Source organism: Dendrobates tinctorius, unplaced genomic scaffold (genome assembly GCF_039654945.1).
Source record: "Dendrobates tinctorius isolate UK_male_01 unplaced genomic scaffold, ASM3965494v1 ptg000019l, whole genome shotgun sequence".
NCBI lineage: Eukaryota > Metazoa > Chordata > Amphibia > Anura > Dendrobatidae > Dendrobates > Dendrobates tinctorius.
The window spans coordinates 7,031,487-7,044,277 of NW_027361687.1; the positions used below are offsets into that span (position 1 = coordinate 7,031,487).

Below are 12,791 nucleotides of genomic sequence, written 5' to 3' on the forward strand. Positions count from 1 at the left end.
ACGCACCTCTATACCATCTTATATTATTTGGTGCGTTCCGCAAGCCCATAACACATGTACTGCTGTGACTTCAGGTACTTCTGCTCCTGACTGTTTCTGACTCAGCTCGTCTGACCACTGTTTCGCCACTTGGTGGCACTTGTGCTGCTCATTGTTTCTATGCTGTGTGTGCAATCTCTCTTCCCTCACCAGCACCCTCTGCTGGAAGTTGCGCTATACTGTACTGCAGTAGCATGACAGCTGGAAGGTCAATTTAATAGCCACACTGGACACTAGTTAACTACACTATCTGACTGATATGCAACCACCTAGCTAACTAGTTAAAATCTTGCTGCTAACAGTGCCAGCATCAGGAACAGACTTTCTGTGTTGTTACAGTGTCAAAATTGCACTAACACAAGATGTCCGCTATTTATATGGAGAGGGACATGTGATTTCAGCAGCCAATGACACAAGCCGGTGTGTCAGGAGATTTTGAGTTTTTCCTCCGCCCTGATTGGCTAGCCGCAATGTGCACACATAAAGTTAGGGGAAAAAAATGACTGTTTACAAGAACGCAGCGCCTCTGAGCTCTGCAAACCCCCTCCCCTCATCAAAACACGTGCCAAATGCTCATGATAGACCACCATTATCATTGCTAAACTGCTGAAAATACTTTTGAGGCAACGTTAATGTTTTCCCGCACTTTTTACCGAATGCTACAGAATTTTTCCAATTTTATAAAATTTTATTTGTGTTTCCGATCATGAATCCAAATATGCCATATTCATGCTGAATTTATGTTTGGAGATTATTTTCCAAACAAATTTGCTCATCACTAGTTATGTCCAGTGGTAGTAATATTCCTTTTTCACACATAACTGCTTATTCTGAACAGTCGCCTAAAGCAGAAGATACTGTTTAAGGATTTTGTAATTTTTCCACATCACTTTTGGGCAGAGCTGGCATGCAGCTTTATCTTGCATCACTGTTTAGTCAGTTGAATCAAGGTAACAGGACAAAGATTGCTGCAATCTGATTTGAAGAATTTCAACATTGCACAAGTACAAAAGTAAATATACATACATACATATATATATAAAGGGAGAGACGGCTTAATATCTCCACTCATCCCAGAGCGCTCCACACCCTGCTGGTGAGTATTACAGCTCAAGTTTCTACTTAGAGTTCTGTCCTTACTGTAATTCAAATAATCTCTCTTGGTGCGGACATCTTGTATTTTATCGAAATAACCAAAGCTTAAGTGTAAAGTATCGGAGTGGTAGAGGATAGGGCCGGAGCCTCTGATAAAACAGAATGCATATGTAAGACTAATGGCTCTTGGAGACTATGGGATAATCTTACTAAGGGCTCATACTCATTTGTGAGAAAACCGGTCGCGTGCAATTCGATAAAAAATTGTATGGCACTCTGATCAATGTTATTCAATGGGTTACATCTCATCTTTGATTTTATTCTCAGCTGAAATCGGACTGAGAAAAAAAAATCGAAGCATGCTGCGATTCGCTGCATATCTCGGATGAGACTTGCCAATGCAAGTCAACGGATGAGAGAAAAAATTGCGCAGCATGCAAGTGCTGTCCGATTTTTACGCACCGGTGTCCTTTCAAAAGCCGGCAATTCATATGTGGCTACAGTAAAATCACACTGACAGGTTAAAATAGAATAGCTAGAATAGATATATACACATAGAATACAGATATATACATGTCAGTGACCTACACACATATATATGTATTTATATTACATAGATAGAAGAAAAACCGGTAATTCAGCAGTTACGGTAGTGTAAAATCACTGCAGGAGCCGACAGGATAGAAGAGATGGATTAAACACAGTAATTACATACAGAATAGGTAGATATATAGCCGCCAGTGACAAATATAATTAGTACAGTGTGTGTGAAGGTTATGGAAATGTATTTAATTAATTAAAGATTATTTTTTGGAAAAAATTGGCATGGGCTCCCATGCAATTTTCGTAACCAGCAGAGGGAATTCCGATGACTGGGGGCTGATATTAATAGCCTAGGAAGGGGCCATGGATATTTGCCCCTCCCTCCCCGGCTAAAAACATCAGCTCTCAGCCGCCCCAGAAAAGGCACATCTCTAAGATATGCCAATTCTGGCACTTAGCTCAACATATTCCACAAGAAGGTATATCATGTGGAAAAAAAGTGAAAATAAGAGAAAATATTGATTGTTAAAAATATATTCTTTATTAAATATTATTAAAAGGAGAACTTAAAAAGACAGGGCAAAAGGCCTCCAAAAAAAGGGGGATAGGCTGCAGCGAAACAGTATACAATGATGTAATAAAATAATAATACACACACAATAATAACCCTGTAGATTTAAATATAAATACAAAAATGGTTCTTGCATGCAAAATAATAATAATTCCTGCCAGTCAGTGCACCATAGTAGATGACAATGAATGCATTGCTTGTTACTACTAGGTTTTGCAAAAAATGCAATATTGCACGTTGCCCATATGGCTGTGGAAAAAAATAGATGTAAATTAGATGTAAATATAAAGAGGTATTGACATGCAAAATAATCACTGCAGGGTTCAACATGCCTCAGTAGACAAAAGCCATTGTTTGTTACTGCTGAGTATCTGCAAAGGAAACAGTATTGCACATTGCCCATATGACTATTAGCGTCCTGAGTGTGCTAAAGGGTTAATGAGCAAAGTGTGCCAGGGAGCTGCACAGAGTATAATAGAAATAAAGTGCCTGGTATAAACCGGGGACTGGTTGTTAATACCTGAGTTAGAAGAATGGGCCGGATTCGGTGCAGCATCCACCGGTAACAGCTGAGGGAATGCCGCAGGAGTCTCCCCCCGCCCGAAGAGCGTCTTTTCGATATGTAGCTTCTTCTGGCACTTAGCCTCGCTCATCCCACTTGCCCTGTAGCACTGGAAAGTGGGGTAATAATTGGAGGGTTGATGTCACCTTTGTGACATAAAGTCCCACGGTTAGTAATGGAGAGGCGTCAATTAGATGCCCCTATTACTAACCCCATAGTCAAAATGTAAAGAAAACACAGACACCAAGTAAAAAATCCTTTAATTGAAACAAAGACACCGACTCCTTTAATATTCTTAATTAAACCATACTTACAACCACGTCCAATCCATGTACAGCCCTCGATCTCCTGTAACAAAAGTAAAATAACAAACCAACAATATACCATACCTGGCTGTCATGTCCCACGCAGTAATCCATATCTGTGGGATATACAGTTTTCAACCTGGACGGTGCTAAGATGTGACCGCCCCAGCTGAAAACCACTGGTGACTGAGGAGACCTCTGTACCATGGGAAAATGTCAGTGATGAGGTGACCGCAGTTCATGCCCATTGTATTCACAGTAGATTACCGTGAGAAAATCAGCTCCTGCAGCGATTTTACATAACCCGGCAGATGTATTACCAGCTTTTCTTCTATCTATCTCTCTATGCAATATATATATATGTGTGTGTGTGTGTGTGTGTGTGTGACTGACATTTATATATATATATATAAATATATATTTATATCTGTATTCTATGTGCATATACTGTATCTATTCTATCTATTCTATTCTAACCTGTCAGTGTGAATTTACTTTACGCGCACAGGAATTGTGGGCTTTTCTTCTATCTATCTATCTATCTATCTATCTATCTATCTATCTATCTATTGTATACATATATATATATTGACAATATTGACAATATTGACAAATATTTCCTTTGAAAACGATGTGTAAATGACATAGAGAACTGCCATATGTAAAAATTCATGTTAAAATTGCATTGCAGTCGGATACCAATCGCACTGCACTCGGATGTAAATCGGATGCTGGGTGGGAAAATCGTATTGTACTCGCATGACACTCATATGTCACTTGCCTGTCACTCGTCCATTGTTTCAGTCCAGATTTCGGAACATTTTTTATTATGTACCCTAATGCCCATTCCCAATTATTGGCCCATTTAATACACATATCTGCGATCACTTGACAGGCAATCGTTTTGATCAGATGTCTTATGCTGGCATAAAAATCGCACTTACTGGCAGAGCATTACACTCCTTCACTTTCTTCCTTTCATTTCCAACCTACTAACTTACTTTAATATTTCTACTTCATATTCTCTCTTTCCATTATTCTTCTTTGTGTCTAATTCACCCCCAATTCCTGAATTTCCTCCTCTCTTTCTATCCTTCTCCTTCTTGTTTTTCTTACTTTTCACCTACTTTGTGTTTCCTCCTACTCTTCATTATTTTCTTTTCATTCTTTACCTATTTTATTTTATTCTTGCCCTCATTTATGTTCGTTTTCTATATTGCTTGTTTACTTTTCCATTTTTTAGTTCATTTTTTCTCTTTTACTTCTGCCTACTTTTATTTGTCCTTTTCATTTCCTGCTTATTCTTCTCTTTCCTCTTCTCCGCTTCATATTTTTGATTTTTATCTCTTTGTCTTATCTTCTTCCGTGTTTTCCTTCTCTAGTTCTTTTTCATTTTCTTCTTATTGTTCATTCTTCTCTTAATTGTTCTTCTCTTTCTTTACTTCTCTTTATTCTTCTTTTCCTTCTTCTATTTTAAATGTTCATCTCTTCTTATATTCCTGCTTGTCCTCCTTCTTCTTTCCTTTTCCTTTCTCCTTTTCCATTTCATCTTCCCTTTCTCCCCTTGTTCTATTTTTCATTTTCTTTTCTTCTCTATTTCTTTTCTTTTTTCATTTCGTCTTTCATCTTCATAATCCTCCTTCTTCTCTTCATTAATCTTTGCTCTCTGATCTTTTTGTTTATTTTCTATTACCTCCTTCTACTTTTCTGCTTTCTTTTCTTCTACTTCTCATTCATCTCATTGCTTTTATTCTCCCTTACCTCCCCTTCTTCTCCTCCTTTCATCTTTCTTTTCTTTTACCTTGCATTCTCTAATTCTTCTTGTTCTTCTTGACTTTCTCTTCTATTTCTAATTTTCTTTTCTATTTGTCCTGCTCCTTATTGACTATCATATTAATCTCTTTTCTCCTTTTCTTCCATTTTTTTCTTTCTAATCTTCTCTCTAGTTTGAGAAGTTGCAGTTGTTTTTTTATCTCTGCTGTTGTATCTTTTGCATTTTCTTTGTATTGTTTCTTCTTGGACTTTACCTTATTTTTGTTATCCTGGCGTTAGTAAGCTGATCTTCTTTCTTACAGACTTTTTCTCGTCTGTATTTTTTATCCACACTGGCATTGTTTAATATTTTCTTTATTATATTTTGTAAGTGAAAAATGAACAGAGAAATGAACAATCACATTGATACAAAATGCTACATGTGTGCAAGTAAAAGAAATCAGATATAAAATGCAACAATATAACACAGTACGATTCCACTCAATCATTAACACTTAAATCAGTTGTCTTTTAATACTTTTTCTTTTAAAGACTTGCAGATGTGGAAATTAATAAACACAATGATAGTCACCCTCCACAGGTTCACCTATGCCTTTCCAACAGGCTCTGGTCTTTAGTATTTATTTGCTCCACTTCTAGTGTCACGACTGCCAGACACATGACTGCAGCAGCCAATGGATTTGCTAAACCCAGTGATTGGCTGCAGTGGTCACGTTCACTGGAGTCATTACAGTGCAGCTACAGTCCCAGTGAAGTGGGAGGAGAAGCCGAGGGCCAGACTGACAATGGGGTGGTGCTCCAGACCTCCCACTGTACACTGAGGACCTATTTTGCATATTCATTCAAGCATAATTCTCTTTAAAAGTGGGTTGAAATGATGAAAAAAATGTCAATCTGTCAATGTTTTTTTTTAGGAGGTTTGTATTTAGAACATTTAGGTTGCAGTAAAAAGGCCTTTTTATTTAAAGAGGACCAGGTCAAAAGGAAGCAGGTTCTTATAGTGGATAATTCCCGCTGCTTCCCTGAGTATTGCAATTTTTTCTTTTTTTTTAAATCCGACATGTTTCCAAAGATATGTCTTTTCATTTGGTGCTGATTTTTATGGTCTTTATCAAGAGGGTGGTGCTCAATCACAGGGAAATTATGCAGAGCGGCTCAAGACACGCCCCCAGAAGAAAAGCTTATAAGTCACGCCCAATTGGTAAAGACCATAGAAATTAGCATTAAATAAAAAGGCCCCACATCTCTGGAGCCTTATCGAGGATTTTAATAAAAGAAAAATTGGCATACTCAGAGGAGCAATGGGAAAAAAATTAGAGCAAAAACTGACAATGATCTGGTGAAAAAAGATTGTAATAAAACAGAAGATAATAAAAAATAATAACTCAATAAATTTGGCCTGTATTGCCTTTTTCTGAGACGCATACTTTTTAAAAATTTTCCATCAAAGAAAGTATGTGTGGGGTTGTTTTTTGTCAGGCGAGTACATTTTTTGTGAGGTACATAACTCGTTTCATGCGTGCCGTATGACACCTGGAATCTATGTGGAATCATGTGGTACTTCTGGGCATCAATAGAGGTTTAAACTAGTGCCATCGAGCCACTTTCTTCTTCCACTCATCATTATTGGCTCCTGGGATTGGTGTTGACCAGGGCTTCCCAGGAACAGCCATCGTGGAGCACCATATCCACTCCACTAACAAGTAGGGTGCCAACCTCCACTGTATAGGCAGATCTTCAGCTCAGGTACAGCTCAGAGGGGTCACTTATCCTATTTATCATATATTAGCTATCATAACTATGCATGGCGAGTCACCTTCCCATTGACCTTTTAAACACCCGCTTTCCCATTCATCTTCCCCTTTTCTCCGGCTGTCCCAATACAGTACTGTCCACCCACCCCTGATGGTATGAGTGTATGTTAGTCATCGCTTATCTGTAGGGCACTTCAGGGTAGATGGTGCAAGTCGCCAACAAGCGGGGAACCATTCTCATTCAGCTTTGTATAGGATGCCAATCACCGCAGATAGGCAGGTGTACAGGCCAGGGACTACCTATAGGGTGAGCGCAGTGGGCACTTTTTAATATGATGTTTGGTACTGTATTTGTTGTTATGAGTGGGTCACTGAGGAGGATGGCAGGAACAGGCTAAGCAACCAGAAGACCAGAGAGGTTGGCAACTAAGCGAATTGCAGACCCCTGATCCTATCAACACAACTAGCAGTAGCCGTGGAGCATTCCTACAATGCCCTAGACGCTTCGTCACAGCCGGAGAGCTAACTAAGAATAAAGACAGAAAGGTGAAATCTAAACTGCTCCAGAGCAGATCCCCAAAGGAATAGACAGCCCCCAAATGTATACTGTCGGTGAGACAAGAAGAGACACACACACAGGCAGAGACCAGACTGACCAAATGGTGGTGCCCAAGCTGTCTAGACAGGACAGGACAGAAAAAGAAACTGTCTGCAATCATGCACAAAAACCTAAAAAAGTCCAAGACTTCTGATATACAAAAAAACAGAGGCCACATGACCTCACCCCCGCTAGATCAGCACTCTGGTATAAACTGGAAACAAAGCAAAAAGATACTAACATAACAGGGGACTGAACAAGCTGCAACATATGAAGCAGTGTCCAGCGCTGAACCCTATCAACAAAGCAGAAAGCAATAAAAAAGGCACAACCAAATTAGATGCAAAGGATTAGCAAAAGAATCACTTAGCTGAACCATGCAGATCAGGCAGGGGGCAAAAGAACTCCAAATGCACAAGGAGGAAATCACCAGCAACGTCCAAGAGCAGCCAGCTCAATTATATGCTCCCAGCCAGTAATCCCAGGTTCCCAATTATCATCATCAGGTGGGGAACTTCCGTCAACCTGGCCAGCACCACTACTCATCAACCACCAGAGGGAGCAAAGGGAGCTTTGGCTCAGAACTCCGAGCAAGGGAATTCACAACAATTTGCTGTTTGTCCCTTTTAATGACATTTCATTAAAAGTTATATTTTAATGTGAACATTTTTTCGGGGTTCCTCCATGTTAACCTTTTTCAAAGTGAGCCTTCCCTATTTGTGTACTCTTGTACATATCATGTTTCGAATGCTTTTTACTGCATTATTTTGGGGTATCAGCTCTGACCATAATACAGTAGAAGCTTTGTTCACTATCTGCACATCAAGCCCTGAACATAATTAACGAGAAATATAGTGGTTTACATACTTATAATGGATTATTATCTTTTTCAGAGAAAATGAAGCTTTTCGTCTTCCTATGTTTCAGCCAAGCTCTGCTTTGTGCATTTGTGTGTGGACACCATGGTGGACCACATGATGATGACCATGACCACGATGGCCACCACCACAACAATGAAACAGATGCTATGCCCATGGTAACCGAAGCAATGTTCAATTTCGGCAGCAAAATCTACTACCATTTGATTGATGTTCAACCTTATGACAACTTGCTCGTATCTCAGTTGAACATCGCAAAAGCCTTTGCTTTACTCTCACTTGGTGCCAAGTCCAAGACCCTCAGTGAGATCCATGAAGGAATTGGTTTCAATAAATCCTCGATATCAGAGGAAATGATCCACAAAGGCTTCCAGCAGTTTATAAACTTCATCAAGCACCCAAAAAGCGGACTTGAGTTGGACAGCATCACTACGCTCTTCATCGATTCCAAGCCAAATCTTCGTAAGAAGTTCTTAGATGATGCCCAAAAATACTACCGATCGGACGTCATGCCAATCAACTTTGCCGAAAAATCAGAAGCCTTAGAACAAATCAATAGTTACATGGAGAAGAAAACCAATGGGAAAATTAAAGATCTCTTGGACAATCTTGATCCGATGACAGATATGGTTATCACAGGCACAAAATACTTCAAAGGTAAGGAGGAAAGCAATCATCAATTGATTTTAGGAAGTGAAAATTTCAAATATGGCTGGTATGGGGGTCAAGAGAGAGGGAAGCCTCTATTTCTGCTAAAAACCACTGCAGGGCTCCATAGGCAGCAAAAGGGAGACAAGAGATAGTAGCATTTTTTTAAATTTTCTATTGAGCTTACCATCAGCTGAATGAAAGAGGCCAAGTTGCTGCGTTGAGTGTTGCATTCTCTTTGTTTACCAGGCATGGTCCTGTACATTTGATAGTGACCATTCCTGGTGATGTAGATCAGTCCCAATCAAGTGATTGAACTGTTGGATCGGGCACAGCCACTAATAAATGTGCAGGACCGTGCCTGCTAAACAATGACTCAGGTTGGAGTGCCGCAGTCTGAAGGAGGGAGGTTGGAGTGAGACCGTTGGAGATCAGATTTAATGACCTATTATAAAGGAAAAGTATCAATTTTACAGCATCTGAAAACCTCGATAAAGAAATGTAATAGCGGAGTCACCTATTTGTAAGGAAAAGCAACAGGTTTCACGTCACCATGATACAAATAGAAAAAGAATGAAAACTTTCGAAGTTCAAAAACTGCAGAAATGTAACAGATGCTCAATGAGGAATAAGTGAAATACTGGTGCGATCTCTTGTAGGATCCTGGGAACACGCTTTCAACGTAAATGATACCAGAGAAGAAGACTTCCATGTGGATGAGAACACAGTAGTGAAGGTTCCGATGATGAGCAGACGAGGAGAGTATCTCACTGGTTATATACCTGAGGCGGGATGCACAGTGGTCGAAGTCCCCTACAAAGGAAACACCTCAGCATATTTTTTCTTACCAGAGATGGGGAAGCTGAATGATGCTGAAAAAGCTTTTCAGAATTCAGGAGATATAGTGTTCAAAGTATTGAAACCAAGGTAACAATATCTATAGGATTTCATTGTACACATTCACTATGTACAGAACTGACTTCACATTACTTTCCAGAGCTGCACTCACTATTCTGCTGGTGCAGTCACTGTGTACACACATTACATTACTGATCCTGAGTTACATCCTGTATTATACCTCAGAGCTGCACTCACTATTCTGCTGGTGCAGTCACTGTGTACACACATTACATTACTGATCCTGAGTTACATCCTGTATTATACCTCAGAGCTGCACTCACTATTCTGCTGGTGCAGTCACTGTGTACATACATTACATTACTGAACCTGAGTTACATCCTGTATTATTCTCCAGAGCTGCACTCACTATTCTGCTGGTGCAGTCACTGTGGGCATACATTACTGATCCTGAGTTACAGCCTGTATTATTCTCCAGAGCTGCACTCACTATTCTGCTGGTGCAGTCACTGTGGGCATACATTACTGATCCTGAGATACAGCCTGTATTATTCTCCAGAGCTGCACTCACTATTCTGCTGGTGCAGTCACTGTGTACATACATTACATTACTGATCCTGAGTTACATCCTGTATTATACCTCAGAGCTGCACTCACTATTCTGCTGGTGCAGTCACTGTGTACACACATTACATTACTGATCCTGAGTTACAGCCTGTATTATACCTCAGAGCTGCACTCACACCTCTGCTATTAACAGGCTGTGCCTGGTATGTTATTCATCCTGGGTGCAGGTTAGTTGCTCAGTATGGTTTTGCAGATCAAAATTAACTTGTTATAATGTAATGACACAATTAAGTTGTGATTGCAGTGTGAACATGGACTTTTTAGTGAGACATTTCTATGGCTTAATGAGACTTTTTCACTTTGCAGAGATATTATTCTATCAATTCCAAAATTTTCCATTTCCCACGAAATTGATCTTAAGAAGGAACTAGAATGTTTGGGTATCAAAGAGGTATTTTCTGACCAAGCCGACCTATCCGGGATTACGGGAGACTCCAGGCTAAAAGTATCAAAGGTAAAATTAATTTTAGGCTTGAGCAAAGAATCATTTTCAGAGGCTGCATCTCGGTAATGAGACGGACTGGAATCACATAGGCAATGCTCCATGGGGAAAATTATGCAAATTAGTTCACCCCTCCCATCATAATTTAGTCAAAAAAAACATTTTTATTAAAAGTTGTCCAAAGATTTACGCATCATTTGTACTGCAGTACTAGGAAAGGTCAGTTGCCTTCTCTGGTCATTGCAGCTGATTCTTGGGGGACTTGTGGGAGGCAATGTTCCTAATTTGACCACCCCCTTAAGGACCAATTAAGAGAGCGGGTGAGCTATGTTTTATGACTTTTCTGCTCTCAACCTCTGTAGGCTGTCCATAAAGCCATGCTGGAAGTGGATGAGGAGGGAACAGAAGCCGATGCCGATGCCATTGGGAAATCGAAGCTCGGTCATGAACAACATATCACATTTGACCGACCGTTCATTTTCTCCATCTACAACAAAGAAAAGTCTTTCGACATTTTCAGCGGAAGACTAATAAACCCAACAAAATAAAATGCGACCCAACGCATTTGTCACACAATAAAGCACTGTGTCTACTCTCTGTCTGTGCTGTTCTTACTCTAGTCTTGTATTATCAGGGCTACGGCAGCTGCACTGATAACATGATGTACATCCCTCCATGACTGTTGCCGCCAATCACTGTCTTTAGCTGTCACTCATTATTCATGTGAGTCCAATGATTGACTGCAGTGGTCACATGGATGTTTGGTAAGTGGCAGCTGCGGGAAGTATGTAAACACCAGTGGAGGGGAGCACTGGCCAGAAAAGTAGTCAATAGGGTGAGTACAGGATTTTTTTTTGGATTTCACCTATACCTTGTTAGCAGGGCTGGTTTAACACCAAGTGGGGCCTTGGGCAAAATGTATAATGGGGCCCTAAATATTCACATATTGCACCATCACACTCAAATATTTAGGTTGCTTTTACTTGCAGTGAGTTCAGACCACTAAACGAGCAACGATTGACAATATTCAAGTCATTTGGTGCTTGCTTACTGGCATCTTTACATACAGTAAGATGACAAATTTTGGGCAGAGAACATTCACCAGTAGATCAACCTGTCCCCATAAAGTAGCATGTTATCAGCAGCACATCTGATGTTTGCACCAAGCGATTTGCTGATCAGATCAATGGTTTTTGTTCCTCCAAAAACAATCCAATGGCCCAATGAATGAGCAGCATTTCGCTAATTTGTTGATCGTTTGCTGTCATGTTCACACCTATAAACTCTTGTCATGGTTGACGAAGGAAACGGGTTTTTATGGGAAGAGGTTGACGTTAACAGCATTTTTGGTGAATTTAGGTTGGCTTGCTGTCATCTGGAGGGATTGCAAACTGTGGAGCTATCCAGTCCTTGCTGAATTTAATCAGAGTAAGTCTGTCTGTATATTCCGTGGAGAGGCGTGTAAGCCTATAAGTGATGATTGACCCAGCGGAACTGAAAACACGCTCAGACATCACACTAGCAGCCAGGCAGGTCAGCACCTCCAAGGCATACAAGGAGAGGTCAGGCCAAGTGTTCAGCTTATAAACCCAATAATTAACCCCTTTCTGTCATTTGACGTATCTATCCCATCCATGTGCCCTGGTCCTTAATGCCCATGGACGGTATAGTACATCATACACGATTAGCCACACTCACAAGGCAGCGCGGCTGATCACGGCCGGGTGTCAGCTGATTCTCACAGCTGACACCTGACACTAAGTGCCAGGAGAGGTCACAGACTACTCTCAGCACTTTAATCCCCGGAACACTGCGATCATTGTTGTATAAAAGCACCAAAACATAAAAAAATGATAAAATTAGGTATCGCTGTCATCGCTGACCCAAAGAATAAAACTGCTTTATCAATTGTACCACATGTGGAACTGTACAAACGCCCCCCCTAAAGAAAAACATGGTTTTTGGTTAATTTTGCCTCCCAAAACTCAGAATAAAATGCGATCAAAAAATGTCATGTGCCCGAAAATGGTACCAATAAAAGCATCAACTTGTTTCACAAAAACAAAACCTCACATGACTCTGTGGGCCAAAATATGGA

General features: G+C 40.2%; 1 protein-coding gene across 1 annotated transcript; it reads left to right on the forward strand.

The window, feature by feature from the left end:
• The first annotated feature begins 998 nt into the window (after positions 1-998).
• On the forward strand, positions 999-11,290 carry LOC141082765 (alpha-1-antitrypsin-like). Its single transcript, XM_073566681.1, has 5 exons — positions 999-1,135; positions 8,134-8,775; positions 9,426-9,693; positions 10,558-10,705; positions 11,056-11,290. The coding sequence occupies exons 2-5, from the start codon at positions 8,139-8,141 to the stop codon at positions 11,239-11,241; spliced, it is 1,239 nt and encodes a 412-aa protein (XP_073422782.1). The 5' UTR covers positions 999-1,135; positions 8,134-8,138; the 3' UTR covers positions 11,242-11,290.
• The last annotated feature ends 1,501 nt before the right edge of the window (positions 11,291-12,791 follow it).